Source organism: Fistularia commersonii, chromosome 28, assembly GCF_037954325.1.
Source record: "Fistularia commersonii isolate RoL2024-O1a breed Wild chromosome 28, RoL_Fcom_v1.0, whole genome shotgun sequence".
Lineage (NCBI taxonomy): Eukaryota > Metazoa > Chordata > Actinopteri > Syngnathiformes > Fistulariidae > Fistularia > Fistularia commersonii.
Window position 1 is genome coordinate 6,016,155 of NC_141311.1, and position 19,004 is coordinate 6,035,158.

Genomic DNA, 19,004 nt, shown 5'->3' on the forward strand with positions numbered 1-19,004 from the left:
ATAAAGTCGTTTGAATTATTCTATTTGCACAGTGGGTCTGAACAGATATGCATGAAACATTTTGAAATCTCCTGTGATTCCTGGAAATGGAGACTGACTCCTTTCTGTTTTCATCTGCTTTGCATAAAGCAGCAACTCCACGGTGTGCACCAGAAATATTTGAATTTCATAGTGTTTGACATTTGATATTTGTGTCATGTGTTTATACATTCTAGACTTCTCTGCTGAAGGGTTCCTATCGTGTTTGTTCAGACTTCACGTGCCGAAAAAGTAATTGAATATGAAAAGCTCAAATGTCTTTGTCTGACATCAAAAGGACATACCCAATTATTGGTTTGGCTTTGCACAAGAAGATACATATCTAGCAACCTTCTAGGAATACATTTATTTACTTCTGAGTTGACAGCAATGAAGAGATGGGAAAACACATTTCTGTGTAATGATTATGTTGTCAGTTATTAGGAGGAAAAAAAAGTGTCTTGGCATCCCTGTATACAGTAATAACTAGACTTTTGTTCACCTGTGGATATCATTGATTTGTGCACTATTGGCACTGGAGCACTTCAAGTTGAAATTATTTAAATTTACTTGATAACACCTGGTTGATAATCTGACAAATGAGGAGCTCAGAAAAAAACAAATGTATCTGTCTTCGAAAGACGGAAACATTTAGTGACAGTATATCAACAGGGGTAAAGGGGTAAATGATAAGAGGTGCGTGAGTGACACAAGTGTACTAAGAATACACGTAGCCGCTGTGCAGAGTTGAAGGGAAATTTTTTTCTACTAATTTTGTTGTCAGTAATTTATTTTCCTTTTCAAAATTCTCTACTATGCTTTTTTCTTCTATTTTATTTTCAGAACTATATAATTCCATAAAACGCACTTATGATAATGTGGAAACAACACATAAATTAGAAAAGTAAATGGTAAATCATCTCCACTTACACAGTACATTTACTCCATTTGGTTTCAAACCAGCATTCAGATAAAGGATGCTGAGAGGGCCATTCTTGGAAGTCATTTTCAAGAACTTTTGATATTGCATTTTTAATCAGACAATAAATCAACCATTGTTACAGTTACTTGCATTCCTGTCTAAAATGGTATCCCTTTCAACTTGAATTAAAAAAAAAAAATCCTTCACTGTAGAGATTCAACATTTGCTTCGCACTTCAGGATATCAGAACTTTCAGATTTAGCTTTACAAAAGATGATTATTTTACCATGAGTATGAGGGTTATGACTGCTATTGATCATTGTTGTTGTGACATCATGTTGGAGTAGCTCGAATTGTATATTATGAGAACCACACATTGTCACAATAGTTAATAGATTTGAGTAATTTAATTTTCATACACTGTATATTTCCTTGTTCTATTAATCATGATGACTAATGCACCTTCATAAGGAAAGGATATGCACCAGAGGACACTGTGATTACTCAATGATATTCAGGCAGGCTTTAATAGGTTCAGTTCCACATATTCTGCTCATATCATTGTAAGATATTCTATCTCTCATGCAAAGTGATAAGCTGTCTCTTGTAAGTATACTTTGATATTAAGTATTTACCTTTTCATAGCAAAATGGGCACCAATGTACAAGGCCTTCATTTGATATAGATTTGTTTAATTCAAAGTTTTCTGCATAAAGCCTCATGCAAAATCTTGTGCAAAGAATTTTGTTTACGGCATTAATATATAGCTCCAAAGAGATATGCCGTAAATGAGCATGTAAATTAAATTAAATTAAATTAAATTAAATTAAATTAAATTAAATTAAAACAAAATAAGGTTGTATCTCAGATTTTCCATTTTCATTATCATACATGTTTTATGTTTTTTCAGCTAATCCAGAGCTATGCATCAGTTGTATTACACAAATACACAAACACACAAACACACTATTGTGGGCAATGAGAATCCTAAAAACTACAATAACAAGTAAGATACCAGGACAATCAGAGGAATCAGAGGCAAAGCTGCATATTTATCTTTGTTTTATCAGCAAATTACTGTGGTTAATTAGTCAGACTTAACAGAAAACAGATGGAACAGGAACTTTCATTATTTATGATTTTCAATTTAACTGAAGGGAATTTAGTGAATGAATGAATATATTTATTCATATCAAATGACCTACCATCTGATACACTTTGAAGGACATATTTTACACTTTGTAATCTGGGCCAGCAAGTTTCAAACTTGTTAACTAATGCATGTTCGGCAAAAGTGGTCAACTGTATCTATTTTTTTTTTATTGGAATAGTTCACAGTTTGAGGATACACATAAAGTAAATAATGCAAATTTGGTTAATGCACAGTGTATTTTGTGAGTTGAGTCATGAAAAAAAAAGCTGTCTGATGAAAAAATATCAAAAGCTTAAATCTTGTGGTCTCATGTGTTCTGCTCACTAACTTTCTGCCTGAACAACTAAACTCTGCTTTTCTGAGAGGACCGAACTCCCTGGAGGCTGCTGTCATCAACAAAACAGACACTGCTGTGATGAAGGTGATGAAGGATGACAAGAAAATAGCAGATACCAATTTCTTACTGGATTTACAATTCAAATGTATTGAATAAACAATTTACATTGTCTGTCCCTGTATTTTGGGGTTTCTGTTCGGCTTGAGGTTTAATTCAAAATACAATGTCTGGTAAATATCTAAAAAAAAAAAACAGTAGTGATGAACGATATTTTACTGATTTCTCATGAAATCGCTTTTTGCTACTTGCAGGAAGTAAGCCTGAGGTGGAACCAATGACCGAGTGGGTTTTTGGTTCCTTCCGGTATGTTTTTATTGGCCCACAGTCCGGAAGAATGAGTTGAGAGAGTTGCATTTTCACTGTTAGTGTTCCGCTCAGCGCCTAACAGCACAGCTTTCTCACGACCCAACAAAGCAAGCAGGTATTTCACTTTGGATTATAAGTAGCAAATTAATACAATGAAAAGCAGAGTGAATGTGTACTTCAACAAAAGGGCAAAAATACAGACCAAAAGCATCATTTTACTTCGTCTCAGCCCCGTATGTAAGTATATCAAACAAATGCTTCATCGCCTTGTGTAAAATGAAATGTCACGTCAACAAAGGCGATAATTGTTTTGATAATTTTCTTTAAGTTAGTCCTAGTTTTCATCCTATTTCGATGAAGTGATGATACTGTTGTGCTGATCTTACTGACATTCGCACATTCGATTCAGTGATCATCCTAAATAATGTGTTGTTGAAGGGCTTTGCTGAAATTGTTCCGACTGAACACTCACATTTACACATCTCATTCTTTCTGCACATATAATTGAAATAATTGCTCTCATCATAATTCAGTCTGAATCATTTGTTGGATCAACAACCAATTAAAATTAATTTACCGGTACAATCCGAAGTATTGAACGACGCTGATGTTCATTTTGCATAAGTGCTGTTACAAGTTCCTCTTCATTTTTTTTTTTTAATTTTTCCACAGAAAAAGCAAGGTTTCTTCAATGGCTTCACTGTGGTCCCGAATATCTGCAGTTCTTCCTTCCAATCAGGAACAGTTGCAACTGCAGTTCAGGGACAAGGTGGATTCCAGTGTTGTGGAAGTGCTGAAACGGACCGCGTGGCAGCTTTACACTGACTCTACACCATCCTCCTGTTTGCTCAATGCTCAGGTCATTTTAGACATTTCTTGGGAGAAACTCAACACAGGAACGTGGCGAGACGTGGACAAGGAATGGAGACGCGTTTACTCTTATGGCTGCCTGTTTAAAGTGGCAGCACTGTGTCGAGAAGATCCATCTGAGGAAAAAATCCTGCTGGCCATTCGGACTTGTGATATGGGATTAATCATGGGCGCGGCCATCATGGATAACATACTTCAAGTTATAGTCCCTATTCTCCGGGGCGAAATCAGGAAATCATCAAAAGAAGTGGATGAACCTGAACATGTAGCCAAGGTCAATGTTTTACTTGTTTTCTCTTTTATTTTGAAACACAGTTCTAAGTGATGATGATCCCATATTCATGAAACCCTTTCTTTTTCTTTCGTAAGAATGATTTCACTGATAAGTGCTCCTCTAACTTGTTCCTTCAGTTACACTGTTGTTCATTTATGGCATCAGATTCTGACCTCATATCTGACTTCTTGATGATTATACAATTTTGCATTTAAATCCAGATCTCTGAAATCATTGTTTATTCCCTCTATGACATAAGTAAACAAAATGTGTAAGAAGTAATTATCCAAGATGTTTTCTATTTTATTTGTGGGACCAAGGTGGATATTTCACAGTTTTTTTCCTCTTCAAAGTATTACAGAATTGGAATACATTTTGAAGGTTTCCCTATTAATGTTACATTTTTCTTGATGCTGTCATGCTTAGAATAACAGACTAAGCTTTGCGGGCTTACATAGGTTTACTTGTCTTCTATTTTTTTCAAAAATGTTCAAACCAAAGCATTCATTTGCCCTTTATCCCTAAAGTCACACATTCATTTCATTTTTATTTCCATGAAAAAATCTTGAGACATTGAGATGAATTGATACATATTTTTTGATTTTGCCTCATTAATAGCGAATCAAGATGGACGTCCCACATGTTCCACTGATCCAAGAGGCTTTGGCAGTGCCGAGGATCAAGTGTCCTTCGCTCGAGAGCTTCAAGACCAACTACCTGCTCCCCCTAAAACCAGTTATTTTAGAAGGGATCGTTGACCACTGGCCTGCCTTCAATGAGCACCCATGGAGGTGAGTCTTTTTTCATGTGCTTCTGTTGAATTGGTGAGACTCATATATTCTCCAGAGAATTTCATCTAAAATAAACATACACCGTTTGACTCTGAAATTACCATACAATAAAAGCCTGTGAAATTTAGTTTGGTTTTAAAAAAAAAGGCATATATGTTGGAGGTCATGCTCAATATTTGTTTGGTTTCAACCCACAACTCTTCCCAATTTAGAAAATAAATTTCAGCTTACCTGTTTGGAATTTGGTATTTTTGCTTTGCAAAACACTTTGAATATACTGATTACATGTTGTAGTGGTCACTACTTGTCAAAGCCCTGAGTGAAGTGACTGACGTCGGAGTCTGGTTCAACTCCTCCTCCATCTTTGAACATCCCTCACTGTCATGCCTTGTCCTGATTCCTGGTATCCTGCAGACAGCTGGCACTCAGCTGTGATGCTGAAGATTATTGGGACGTTCATGCATGAAATTTTTTCGACTGCTGCTCAAATTCAAATGCACAGATGCACATTGTCTCTCTCCTGCAAAGCATAGACTACCTGAGGTCTGTTGCTGGTTGCCGGACAGTCCCCATTGAAGTGGGATCCAGGTATACAGACGAGGAGTGGTCACAAAAACTCCTAACCGTCAATGAATTCATCGATAATTATATTTTGAAAAAAGTAAGTGTGTCCTTCCTCATCAGCACGCCTCGTAAAATTCCAACATATGATTTCACTGAATACGAATTAATTTTATGCAGCATGAAATCTCAGAGGACAGGGTGAATGGCGTGGGTTATCTTGCACAGCACCAGCTTTTTGATCAGGTGAGTTTCAATGTGTGTGATCTCAGGAAACCGCCTGTCTTAGGTACATATGATTCACATAATTTATTTAACAATGTTAGGGTCACCCCTTCTGGCAAAATAAGTAATAATTTCTGGATGATTGGTGATAATGAGCCCCTTCTAATTGCTTATGACATCCTGTGACATTTATTTCATTTTCAGCTCATTCTCACAGTGTATATTTTTTACAGAGTATTTTATCCAGTTGAAGCTGGCATGATGTATTCAAGGTGTTTGATAGATCAAATCTGCAAATTTTTGCAAAAATTATAGTTTTGCAAAACTGACAGTTTTGCTAACCTTCTTTTTCCTTATAGACTTTAAGTAGTTAACTTCTACATACCCACATATATGATCAGATTAAGGTCAATAAATGCTTTCTATTGGAATGCTGTCAGTGAAAGATTATTCTCAGGATATCACGGTATGCGAAATTCGGGTGTCTTTGTCAAAATCTTCTTGTCTTTGCAACTGGACTTCAGTTTCTTGACATGAAGACGTTTCCCCCCCTCATCCAAAAGGCTTCTTCAACTCCTCTTCAGAACTGAAGAAGCCTCTCCATGACCTGGATGACTGAGAACCTCCATAGACAAATTTTAGTATGTTAGCAACAATGTACCAAACACATCAATGAAGTAAAAAGATGCGATCGTGTCAGCCAGTTCATCATCCACCTCCATTCCGTAGACTTTTATAATTATTTCTAAAGAAATACAATCTTAATATAGGTGATCTGACTGAATGAATGGCTGAGCGAGAAGTGGGCCATTGGCTGACTTTAGATTTATCAAATCTGTTCTTCCCACAGAAATTAAAAGATGATGATCTGGAATGGCTGTGGACAATTAGAGGGGATGAGGGGTGGGGAGAGATTGACTGCTTGCCGAGCTAAAGTCACTAACACACAAACATTGCATATGGACTCTTTCTCTCCCAAGAAATGTATAAATAATGATCTGCACTGGATGATGGCAGAAAGGGGGAGAGTATAAGTCAAGGTAAATGAACTGCTCATTTACAATTAAAGATAGAACACAGCTCATATGGTCAGTTTGAAACACACGCACACTGAGTTACACAGTGCTGCTATTCATTGTCAGTTTCTCTGGACTTGCCATGTTTGTTGTTGCATAATTAATCAAGCTACATCATATGCGTATGTGTATCTTCTAAGACAAAGGTATAGAGAAACAATTCTTAAATGCATCTTGGGCCTGTTGCCAACTGCATTTTTCTTGCCCACTTTTGATCAGATTGTTTGGAAGGCAGTTTTTGTCAGGCGTGGGGCGAACACACACTCAAACACACAACACAAGCACACATTTCACCCGACTGAACACAGATAACGTGACGACAGTTTGCAGTGTAGCATCATATCCTTTAATTGACTGGCATTGAAACACAGAGGCATTGTTGTCACATGTCGATTCTAGGGTGACCGTTGTGTCGTGTTTAGCCTCTCAACCCTCAAAATTCTTGGTGAAGATCATAAGCAGACCTGAGCAGCACTTTCTGCTTCAGAATTAATGTTTGGGTGCACTTCAATTTGTTTCAGAAAATGGATGGGGACTCAGGGTTTGATAAATCCAGCAGCATTTGGAGGCTTTTCACTGTGTTCATTATTGTAATGTATTCAGGAAATACAACCAATTTACAGAAAGACAGTAAATTAGGTGGCACAATACAATGCATTGTATCAGCTTGTCTCATCTTGGTGTATCGTTTTGCTGAATTTTGAAATTAAATCCTACAGTTACTTGTTTACTGCAATGCATTTCACATTTTGATGCCCTGGTATTGATAATTTTTAATACATTTTAAACATAATTTTTGTCATCATACGATTTTGTACATTGACATTGCTGCATCTCAGTGCACCCATGGCTGTGGAGCAATTTGAAAAAAATAAAAATAAATAAATAAATAAGATTATGTACGATGTCATGTTGTGATTTACTTTAACCATGCTAATTTTCAGTCCAAAATTTAATACAGCAACAGTCTGCGACTGGCTGGAGATAAAATCTCTGTGTGGATTGTACCAAAGAATGCTACCCAATCTTTGTTCAGCTGGTGTTCTTGTTCATGGACTTACGGTGCACTACAGGAAATTGGTTTAGTTGACAACACCAATCATTTCTTGCCTTATTATATTAAAATGTCTTTTTTTTTCAAGAAGATTGAATTATATTAAAAACCACTGAATATACAAAGGTATTTAATATCAGAATAATAGATCAAAAGGCCACTCATTACATGGGGATGATTTAAAAGCTCATTTAATTTGCATCATGTTTTCGGAAGTCATGACAGAATGTTGTGACACAGGTCAAAATATAGGGAATGAAATTTATAAGTTAATTATCCATATATTCATGCATGGCAGAGCTGAAGGGGACAAACAAATTGTCTTACTTGGAAACAGCTATGATTTTTGCTGTGATTTCCCAGAATACAGGATGAGATATTACTTATCCTTAAACGCTCCCTTGATCTGCCTTTATTTGTTTCATGTTGCCTTAGATACCAGAACTGAAGGCAGACATCCGCCTCCCTGATTATTGCTGCCTTGGCGAGGAAGATGAGGACAATATTACTATAAATGCGTGGTTTGGGCCTGGAGGAACCGTGTCGCCTCTCCATCAAGACCCCCAGCAGAACTTCTTGGCCCAGGTGACCATCAGTAGAGTATTGGTAATCTATCTAATCCATTGGAGTCCCAGCCGTTCTCTGCCATTAACATTTTAAGACTCAGTGTGATATCGGTCCATCCATAAAATACATTATCATTGAATACATTATTAAGTCATCAAACTTCAGCCTACAAGTGTCACAGAGACCCTGTTGTCACAGATGTCACATCACATGATTGTACTTTAACTTCAATGGATCTGCCTGTCTACACATCAGGTGGTGGGCAGTAAATATATACGGCTATACTCTCCAGAGGACAGTGACAAGCTTTACCCGCATCAGTCGCAGCTCCTCCACAACACCAGTCAGGTGGGAGTGACGCTTCACGCAGTCTGTGAATGTATTTCTGGTCCGCCACCATATGCAGCGTTTCCCATTTCTGCCTCGTGTCGTGCAGGTGGAAGTGGAGAACCCAGACACCGTGCAGTTTCCAGAGTTTGCGAAAGCACCGTATCTGGAATGTGTGTTACAGCCAGGGGACGTGCTGTTCATCCCAGTCCAGCACTGGCACTATGTCCGATCCTTGGAGCTCAGCTTCTCTGTCAGCTTCTGGTGGTCATGATTGCTATGAAAGTACAGGTGTATTTTTATAAAGGTGTATTTCGGTGTATACACCTAAATTTAGTTGTATTATACATTTAAATACATTTAGGTATATTTAAATAAAGTTTTTTTTTTCTTTTTAGAATAAAGTTTTAAGTTGTCCTGTTTTGTCTTTTTTTTTTTTCTTTTTTGGAGAGAAATCAATCAATGCTCTCTGTTGGACATCTGAACTAATGAACAGAATAATTCATGTCAGTGTCAATGACTCAAACCATTGATCCCAGAACGACGAACACACACCCAGACTGATTTGTTTAATTGTGCAGCTGATTATTGCAGCATCTATTATGTGTCAAGCTATCAGCAGTGTGAAAATCTAAGCGGTTAAATGTTGACGTTCATTTCAGCCCGTATTTTATTTATGTAGTTTTGTGAGGCATCTAATTCAATAAGGTTTTTTTTTCAAAATGGTTCATTTAATTGTGCTTTCAACCTCATTTCAACTAATATCCTGAGGTGTGTGATTTACATAATTCATGGAAATGAGGCGAGTCTTCAAATTTAATTACCAAGCAAGCTACATATTTGAAAATGTGGTTCTAAACATGACCGGTTATACTGGCAGTCTGTGGCCATCAAGCGGGTCGTGGAGGAGAATTAATAAATTAAATGAATGAATCCCCTGGGCTCAGACAGACTTTGAAATTAAAATTGTCTCATTGGTTATGTACCCCGACAGTACAACTCTTGTCGAGAACAGAAAAATTACAAAGCCTTGCCTGACTACAAAGACTGCGGTGCTTTGTTTCAGATCTCTGACCTCCAAACAAACCCTGACGCATATCCTGTAGGTTCTTTACAATAAAGCTCATTAATTAAGAGCCGTGAAGTAGATGAGAATGTGACCAAATTAAGTAGATCTGGTCTGAAGGATACATTTGATCTAGTATTCTGGCCTGATCGTTATTAGTATTGAGGGAAATTATGGGCTTGCAGGCAGAGAATTTCTGAGGAGGAACGGAGGAATTATAGGATTTAGTCAATTCAAACTGAAATTTGAATGGAACTTACTGATGCAGAAATAATGTGATCTTTTTTTCCCTTCTATGTGTTGAATAGCTTTTACAGTTTTCGAGGTAGTTTTAAATTTTGATTAATAGTCTTATCGGAGGCACTAAGTAATAAGGGTACATCAGTGAACACAGTAATAACTGTCAACAGTTAACTAAACTGTCCAGAAGCCAAAGCACAAATGCGCTGCAGATGGCATTCTGCAACAAGGAAAGTCCGGTCTTTTTGAAGAAATGCAATCACTGAGACAGGAAACATTTCTATAAATTATAATTTTTAACATTTTATTGCCCATTGTCAAAGTGAAATGTATTCCTATGAGTAGCCTGAAATAGTCTTTACAAGGAGACCCATCATACAAATTCCAATACCAGACTCCCATGTCTGGTAGAGTTAAAAAAAAAAAAACAGCAAAATTTTATTTATCAAAACATTAAGATACTGACATTTACAATGGTATTACATTAATATCTACAGTTTACAAAAGTGTTAGGCTGAGTGATTGTCAAGCATTATTGTTTGTTCAAATGGCAGGATGTACACTACATTATGTTCTGCCGTGAATGTCATAGTGGCAAACTCTTAACTGGAAGCAATTAGAGGACAGGAGTTTTCAACAGTGACATTGTCTTCAATAAGCAACCTCAGCTAGAGGCAATAAAGATAAGTATCTGATAAGGCAATTGAGTGTTTGTCCCGGCCTCATGGGGTCATGATAGGGCAGTAATACAGTGAGAAATCATTTCTATTACCTCTGATCACCATGCATGTGCAAGCCGGGATGCCAACGACAACATGACGTTATTCCGTTTAGTCCAGGAAACCCAAATATTATTTTTACCCTAAAACTTATCTGTTAGTGCATCATAAGGCTTTAAGCTCCTGGGGACTTCAGTCTTTCAATCTTCAATCTTTCTAATATTCTTGTAAATCCAAGGATGCAGTCTGCATCCTCTCCACCACGAAAAAGAAGAGCGTTCCAGTGAAGCCCAAAATAACCATCAGTAGGAGCTGCCATGTTAGCGGGATGTAACCACTGTAAAAGAATGCCACCGCTGCAAACACAGACTGAAAAGAGAAGAAAAAAAATTAGAAAAGGTTGTCACTGGACAACAGAGATGGCAAACGGCTGATCCCTGAATAACTGAATGAATACAATCAAACTTTGGAAACTTCAATCATCCAATCCAATCACAGAACCACTGCCTTGTTAGAAATGTTGTCTTCAGTTTAACTCCTGGATGTTTTTGGATTGAGAATCAGGAGAAAAACCAGAAAGGCGTGGTGGGGCTTGGAAACACCACATTTCAGTCCAGTATGTCACCTTATTTGAACCATTAACTAAAAACACTACCAGGCCACCTTCTTGATTTACATGAGAAGGTAATACTGTATCACCAAGGAGCAGGCTATGGAAACTTTTGTCCCTAACCGACTGTTAGGGAACAACTACCGTTGTACTCAATGCACTTTATGGGTAACATTGAAATGAACTGTTAAGTTCCTGTTTTAACGGCAGAATAGCATTATTTATAAGCTGTGTTTCTTTCAAGAGAAATGATCTGCAGCAAAGGAGAGCAGAGAAAAGGGAGGCTTAAAAGACATCTGTGGGTTGCTGCTGTTGTTGTTTTTTTTCGCAGGTGAGTTTATTTCGCACTTGAAAAGACAACGTCTTAAGTTGCCCTGCTCGACTCCGCAAACGTGTATCTGAGAATTGGCAATTTGGGGTTACCTGAATGAATTTGAAGATGGCGAACGCTGGTGTGCTTTGTTCCATGTAAACACGCCCTAATATGCTGTAGAGCTGCGTGTTAAAGCAGCTGTCCCCGAGTCCAAGCAGGAAACTGCACAGCAGTGCAATCGATACGCTGGAGAGGAAAAGAACTTGTGTTTAATCACTAACCAGCCTTTTTTTTCGTAAGGAAACAGTTTACAAACTGACTACCTGGGAGTTAGAAACGGGCTCTTTAGACTGGTGGTATTAAACACAGTTGGGGCGTCATCGGGGATGTTGAGAAAGATCAGATAGAAAGCAATGAAATGAACCACCATTCCCAGAAACACCACGGACGTCCGTCTGAACCGATTGTTCTTACACAGCAATCCAAACAGGCCTCCGCCTGGGGGGCAGAGAACACCTGTTTTAATGCAATGTCCGAGGGTGGTGGTCAAAGAGTTGGACACTTTCTGAGATTATTAAATGCGTACCCACTATCTCTCCAACGCCCACCACAATTCCCGAGATCCCGATCAGACCTTTAGCTGCATCTCCAAACTGCGTTGTCGCTCCGATACACGTTCCATAAACACCACTGTAGAAGGAAAGCTCCAGGCCTGCAGAACAATGTTATCACCTCAGGCTTCAGCGTGAAACATCATTCCTGTATCGATGTATTCTCCATCTAACTTACCGCTGTACGCCATGCATGGACTCAGAAGCACAATGGTTTTCGTCTTCACAAGCTCGAGGATAGTTTCTGAGGTGACACAAATAAACTACTGATGAATAAGGATTACATTTGCTGCAGCGACGCATGGCTTCATTTATATTTATAAATTCCCACTGCTGCCCCACTTTCTCTGACACAGAGATGAAATTATAAATTGACAGTGGAGTACAGGTATAAGAAAATCAAAAATTCAAAACAGGAAAATCATGCTCTTTGTTCGTTTACACTTGAATGTCCCTTTTTTCACATAAATCAGTTTGGTTTCTGATAAACCTGTTACTTTTAGGGATGGTGTGCAAGCCCTGATGCACACACATACACACACAAGATGTGTGCAAAAGCAATCTGATCACAGAGACAACTTCAGGCTGCAGAAAAAGACAAGTCTGACTATATGGAGAGTTCCCAACTGACAAACAGAGATATAATCTGGAATGAGCACTTTCTATCTATTGCTATGTGGCACTACGAGATATTTATCTACATGAATTGATTCCTCCAAAACAGAACTGCTTGCTTAAAAGAGCGATGAATTGCAGCAAGGTTACCAATAAGAAACAGAGAAACAAAAAAGATACTCAGATGAAGAGAATTTAATCAGCCCAATAGTTTCCTATAGAAAAAAAATCTTGAATGTACATAAACATTATTTTATCACAAAACCAAACACTGTCCAAAGATCAACTGCTGAAGACATGTTCCTATATGATGAAAATTCTTACCGATGCACTTGTTGATTCATATTTAATTGCTATTATTAAACTCAAGGTAGTCTATACTTACTGAAGTCTGATTTGGCATCTTGTAGAGCACAGCTTGTCCTGTGTTTATATCTAAGCAAAAGAAAATATATTAATTGCATTTGTGTTCAATAGAAATAAACTGCATTAAAAAGGGATGTACACAAGATGATTTTCGCTCAGCACCAGGAGTGAAAAAAACCAAGGCCTATTATACAGATTACAAGAACTCTGCCAAATCTCCGGACTGAAAACTAGCTTTATTTGCGGTCAAACACTACAACAACACCTTGTTGTGCTGTTAGAATCCTGCGCACATTCAGATTCAGCCAAAAGCAAGGATCAAATGGAGCTGCTTGAACTACATGCTGCCATCATCCAACATAACACTGTCTAAAATTAGCGCCTCAACAATTTTCTGATCACCTAATGCTAGTGTTGTCATGCTTTTAAAATCAAAATATTCCTATGTTTCTTTGCTGTGTGCCTAATTTCTTTCTGTTTTTTTAATTTTCACAGTTTGCAAAGACATGAATTTTCATCAACATCAGACAACGTGGATGCCCCTGAGTGGAAAGATTTTGATTTCTCAAGAGAACCCCTTGTTTTTCGTGGCCGCTAATCTCTCTGATGCACAGTTTGAAACACCGTGATCAGGTGTGATTCTCAGTTTGCAAAAACCTTGGGAAAATCTTTTTTAACATATTCAATATCAATATTGTCACCTCCTTAAAATAATCACGTTTTTACATTTTTCAGTAAACGCAAAAAAACTAAGCCTTATGTTGACCGACAAGTCGATTTAGGCAAAAAAACAACAACATTTTTATCAAAAAATGACAGACAATGATTTTAAGAAGGTGACAATATATTTATTTTTCTTTCCACAAGAAAGTTTCCGTCTGGGTTGACCTTCAGCCTCCTTTGTACCACTGTGTTTTGGAAATTTCAGTGTTATGATTGATTTTGTGAGAGTGAAGTGAAAAGCCATGCAGTAGCTCAAGGATTTTAATTTACATCACACGTGCTGAAAGCAGGGACTGGCCTTCCTCCTCAGACAGTATTTCCTCGTCATGATGGCTCTTTCTCAGCACCAAGAAGCTGAACGTGCCAAGAATGGAGGCAACCAGTAGGGAGAGGAAAATGTTTCTCCTGCTAGTGTCTGAGAGAAGAAATAAACTTGTGAATAGTATAACAAATTAATTCAGCAGCATATTAAGAACAACTTATCTCTCAACTTTCTTTGGCATGCCACTCTATTATGATAATCACAGTACTTACTCAAATGAAAACCTACCTGGTATTTGTCTTCGTCCATTCCAGTCCAAATAAATGTAAAGATTGCCAAACAACATGCTGTGAAGCGGATTAGTTACATATAAATAGAAAAAAAAATATTGCGGTAAAATGTTATTGTGGTGATACAGCAACCTTCTCAACATTCCACCAAACTCATAAGTCACTCAAACAAGGCCTTGTTTTGGTGGGAATTAATGCGCTGTCCTTTTTCTTGATTGTCATCAAAGAACAGGGAACAAAAAATTGAATTTGTACATCAGAAAGAAATCATTATTTATATTCATCATAATATGATTTAAAAATACTTTTTTCTGTCCATTCATTTTGTGTTGCAGCAGCTCTGAAATCGCTTTATTTCCCATTCCAGACATGATTTACTTCTTATTCTGTGATTTATTGTTTCAATGCAAATGTCTCTATTTTTACACTTATCTTCGTAACTCATTCCCAGGGTTTAGGACATTGAATAGTTCGCCTGATGTTATAGCGCCCCCACTAGGACAGTCAGTGGAATAAGAAATAATTGTTTATCACTAAACGTCGTCAAAGAAATAATGTTTAGCCCTTTAAAGAAAAAGGCAACAATACCCTTTAATTTTATGAAACCGTTCATTTGTTACAGTTGACATTGTTAAATATTCCATCTATTTCTGCCATTAATTAGAACGAAACTACAAATGTAGATGAGAAATGATCCTGCCCCAAGGCCTCAGTGAAGAATAACAAGCATTATTAATAAACAACAGTAAAAGTATTATATGTGTGTGTGTGTGTGTGTGTGTGTGTGTGTGTGTGTGTGTTTGTGTTTGTGTTTGTGTTTGTGTTTGTGTGCTGGTGGATGAGGGTGGATGGGTGGGTTGGGGGTTTTTGCGCCTGCAGGCTGTGAGAAAGTGATTCATAAGTTTACTATGGCAGGAATCACCACTGTGAAGTCAGATTAGAATTGTCCTATTGGTGAGCTTTAGCCAAAATGACAGCCAGCGTACTTATTACACTAATTTAATTAGCATGTTTTAACAAATACAAATAAGTTGACTGAGAAATTGTGCTGAGTATGAAGGCTGAGTGTATGAGATTAAAACCCGAACATTAACCTGTAACTGTTTCCAAGGGACTGGTGTTTTTCTTTTCAGTTTAAAAAGCAGCTGACAGATGCGACATTTGAATGTCTATTTTAAAATAAGTGAGTAACTTCTTGTCAGGCTAAAAGTGTTTGTTTTTATTTAAGGGGTTTTACCCAAACAAGCAAAACAGTAAAAAAAAAATTACTGTCACTTAATGTACTGTTTAAACACATCAAAACTTGATCTTCTGAATCTAAAGATAATTAATTCATTTGAAGTGAAATACTTCTAAATATTCTTCTGTAACTAATGGTAGTCTCTCCTCAACTGTGGTGAGGTTTCAATGAATCCTCTATGCACAGATGTGACGTTAGACACTCTTAGCTAACTGTGTTAATGACTGTGTACCTGCACTGCAATAGAGCCCAGAACATCCCTGTGTTCCTGTTGATGGTGGAAGCCTCTGAGTTTTCCACCAGAAACTTTCCTTGAGCTGTCCAGAGCACTAAAGGGATATAAAGGAAACTGGGTCAGTTGCGGGGGTTTACCAGTTAATTGGCAGCATCAAGTGAATTGGTGCTATGTGTTGTCATATGTCTGGCTATTCAGATGAGCAGAGACAAGATGAAAACAACTGCTGTACTGAAAACTGCCTTGAATCCTTTTTCTTCAGTAAATGCCAAGCACAGAGACGCCCTCTCAATTGCTGTGCGCTATTCGCTGTAACAGTTTCCAAGCATTTAAGGTCTATTTTCAGTTATACTATGTGTATGCATAAACACAGCACAGCCATCATAATCACTGCATGCATGATTGAACACTACTTCTAATTCCAACAACTTGCCAAGGAGGCTTCTTTGCACAACAAATAATATTATGTATGACAGTCAAATGTTAATATCTGCTACTTTGTATATGTATTTTCAACTAAAACGTGAATGCTCAACTAAACAGAAAGGGATCTCAGCCGAATTACCATCCTCTGGGTTTTGACCACATTAAACACAAAACCTTGCATAACCATCTGGCATCAACACAACTGACTGACTCTTACCGGTATGTCTACAAATACAGGCAGCAGCAAGCAGGTGTGGATGAAGTAATATTGGACAGTCTGTTCTACACCTCACAAATTGTTATTACTCTATCTAATAGCCAATGTACAAAGCTGCATGTGATGCTGTTGTGTACATTACTTGAAGTTTTTCTATAGCATCACTTGAGATGTACTGTCCCTTAATTGACAGTCAACAAAACACAGTTACAACTGAACTATTAAAAATTAGCGTGTGGTTCCCAAAGTGCACATACATATGCAAAAAATATATAACGTTAGCATTTTGAACACAACTTTTCAGTCCATATGTTCTGCCTATTTGTTTTATTTAATTTTATATACAATTTAATAGTATGTAATGCAACATAGAAGAGATTACTGTAATTTTTTCTCTTAATATTGACACTTCACAAAGTGAAATCAATATTTTCTCAGGTATGGTAACAGTACCATCGCTTGCTCACCTGCCTCTGAGAACACATGATAGTGCTCTAGAAATGCATGTGACCACACCAAGAGTTGCTGTGTTAAACCATCAAGAATCATTTTTATCTTATGAAGTGACCGAGCGATTGGTGGGGGAACTTACTGGCTGCTCCGAAGCCGATGAGCACAGAGGTCAAGTAAAAGGACCATGTGGAAGGGATGATGAATACAGCGATGTATCCACTTGAAAACAAATATGTTTAAATATTAACAACATGTGGCCTAATTCTGTTTCAGAATCACAGGTGATGATCCCGGTTACCTGTATAGGAGGCCGCTGAAAAACATAGACATCTTTGGTCCTATCACCGCAACAAATGTTGGTGCTAGTAGATTCGCAAACGAAAAGACCCCATAGATGATTCCGAGACTGTGGAGGGGGATAACATTGGTGATTCTGGAAAGATGTGAAACATCCAGCATTAATTCAAGATTGATAGTCTTTTAATTCAATGCTGACCTGTGGTAACCGCTTCCGGTGAACGTGTCGTTCCTCAGGCTCTTCACAACGGTTTGCTGAAAATGAGAAGTGGGGATGGTGAGTGGGGGGGCATTCATAGCAAAAGGGGGCTTTAGACATGACGTGATGGGTCATAATTATGTTTCCAGTTCTCTCGTTCATTAGTTTCTTCCAGAAAATTAGAAACACGAGCTGCGCCTGACCTGCAGCACAAACAAGGTAGACTTTTCAGATAAACATCTGTGGAAACAAATAACTGCATGATTTAAAAGCTACAAAGATGTAATATTGAAACTGAAGAAACCTCCAGATTGGGGAAACGTCTTTGGGGAAATCAACCAAGTTCAGCTGACACGATAAGATATAACAATGATTTCCCATATTAGATGACCTTTGTGTTGGGTTGATTGGTTTATTATTGCATGGTTTAAAATTTGGCCTTTGGGGCCAGGAAAGATATGGTCAATGAAACACACACACACACACACACACACACACACACACACACACACACACACACACACACACACACACACACACACACACACACACACACACACACACACACACACGGATATTTCGAATGCGACTAGGGAGACAGATGAGAGAAATCTCGCTGCAGACTTACTTCGACATTCCCGCAGGTTGTGAAGGCGGTGAAGATGAAGAGGAATCCGACGCCCAAAACAACAACATTCACAGTTCTTCTGTCTGCCATGATGCATTAAACCGCATGCCAGTGCTCACTTGACAAAAAGACGATAGAGAAAGAGAAAAAAAGGATCGACTCCCATAACGATTCGGTTAACAACCCGATAATTCCATTTGGACAAAGTTGAGTCAGTGAAGTTGTAGCTACTGCTTGGTTACAGCTTAATACGCATATAGCTGGAGGAGGAGAGAGGATAGATATACTAACAGTTTAATAAGGTACGTCCCTCCTACAGTACGCGTGACAACTTGTGACTTAAATTAAAAACAATTTATGCGATTTTGCCTTTAGGCTGACTTCTTTCGTCACGGTTGTCGTCACCGTTTCCCTCTTCTTCGTCTTCTTTCTTCCCACATCTGTGGTCATTTGCTCTAATTACGGCTCTGCTGCCTTCATGAGGGACACAAGAGGAACACCGCTTCCCCCCACGGAAGTGGGTAGAAAACACACACAAATCAAAATCTGGTCACAAACGCATAAAACATTTAAAGAAATATCAATCACTAAGATCAGATCGGGAGGGGAGAATGTCATTGAAAATGTTTTGGTCCTCTTTTAGTCTCTTCTGCGGTGCCATCGTGTCATTAAATTAAATGACTGATTTCCCCAAGCCCTCTCTTTGTGGTCTATATTTTTTAAGTGATGATCTAAATTAAAATATCGGGTGATAGTGAGAGATCCACAAGCAATAGCGCGACCACAAACTCCACAATGTGGTTTAATCAAATGCGTAGACATGGAAAGAGAGCAAGACTTCGTCTTCCCTTTCTTTTATTTCAGGTGGGTCATCCATTGAACAGGGAAAAACAATTTAAACACATAAAATGCCAATGCAAGTCAACACATGTCAAAAGCTATGTATTTAATAA

The 19,004-nt window shown here is 38.0% G+C and overlaps 2 protein-coding genes across 5 annotated transcripts; one reads left to right on the forward strand and one right to left on the reverse strand.

Annotated features, from left to right (window-relative positions):
• Positions 1 to 2,828: 2,828 nt before the first annotated feature.
• Positions 2,829 to 8,837, forward strand: kdm8 (lysine (K)-specific demethylase 8). Of its 2 annotated transcripts, none has more exons than XM_086176093.1 (8): positions 2,829 to 3,033; positions 3,469 to 3,940; positions 4,559 to 4,731; positions 5,260 to 5,392; positions 5,473 to 5,538; positions 8,083 to 8,232; positions 8,470 to 8,562; positions 8,651 to 8,837. In XM_086176093.1, exons 2-8 carry the CDS (start codon positions 3,488 to 3,490, stop codon positions 8,813 to 8,815), a joined length of 1,233 nt encoding a protein of 410 aa, XP_086032219.1. In that variant the 5' UTR covers positions 2,829 to 3,033; positions 3,469 to 3,487; the 3' UTR covers positions 8,816 to 8,837. The 2 variants fall into 2 exon arrangements, with proteins under 2 accessions (XP_086032219.1, XP_086032220.1); XM_086176094.1 differs by having other exon boundaries at positions 2,830 to 2,911.
• Positions 8,838 to 10,130: 1,293 nt separating this feature from the next.
• Positions 10,131 to 18,496, reverse strand: LOC147217335 (UNC93-like protein MFSD11). 3 transcript variants are annotated; one of them, XM_086176091.1, is made up of 14 exons: positions 18,343 to 18,493; positions 18,052 to 18,169; positions 17,424 to 17,479; positions 17,226 to 17,333; positions 17,067 to 17,146; positions 15,829 to 15,925; positions 14,355 to 14,413; positions 14,075 to 14,219; positions 13,101 to 13,150; positions 12,279 to 12,344; positions 12,076 to 12,201; positions 11,813 to 11,987; positions 11,600 to 11,735; positions 10,131 to 10,935 (listed from the first exon to the last, which is right to left on the reverse strand). In XM_086176091.1, the coding sequence occupies exons 2-14, from the start codon at positions 18,139 to 18,141 to the stop codon at positions 10,783 to 10,785; spliced, it is 1,341 nt and encodes a 446-aa protein (XP_086032217.1). In that variant the 5' UTR covers positions 18,142 to 18,169; positions 18,343 to 18,493; the 3' UTR covers positions 10,131 to 10,782. The 3 variants fall into 3 exon arrangements, with proteins under 3 accessions (XP_086032217.1, XP_086032218.1, XP_086032216.1); XM_086176092.1 differs by having other exon boundaries at positions 18,433 to 18,448; XM_086176090.1 differs by having other exon boundaries at positions 18,052 to 18,496.
• Between the last annotated feature and the right edge of the window lie 508 nt (positions 18,497 to 19,004).

Coding starts and splice junctions, on each gene's coding strand:
- kdm8 (XM_086176093.1), top strand. CDS start 3,488: ATGGCTTCACTGTGGTCCCGAATATCTGCAGTTCTTCCTTCCAATCAG. Junction 8,233..8,469: donor AGCAGAACTTCTTGGCCCAG/GTGACCATCAGT, acceptor TCTACACATCAG/GTGGTGGGCAGTAAATATAT. Junction 8,563..8,650: donor TCCTCCACAACACCAGTCAG/GTGGGAGTGACG, acceptor CGTGTCGTGCAG/GTGGAAGTGGAGAACCCAGA.
- LOC147217335 (XM_086176090.1), bottom strand. CDS start 18,141: ATGGCAGACAGAAGAACTGTGAATGTTGTTGTTTTGGGCGTCGGATTC. Junction 14,220..14,354: donor TGGACGAAGACAAATACCAG/GTAGGTTTTCAT, acceptor TTCTTCTCTCAG/ACACTAGCAGGAGAAACATT. Junction 12,345..13,100: donor AGATGCCAAATCAGACTTCA/GTAAGTATAGAC, acceptor GTGTCACCTCAG/AAACTATCCTCGAGCTTGTG.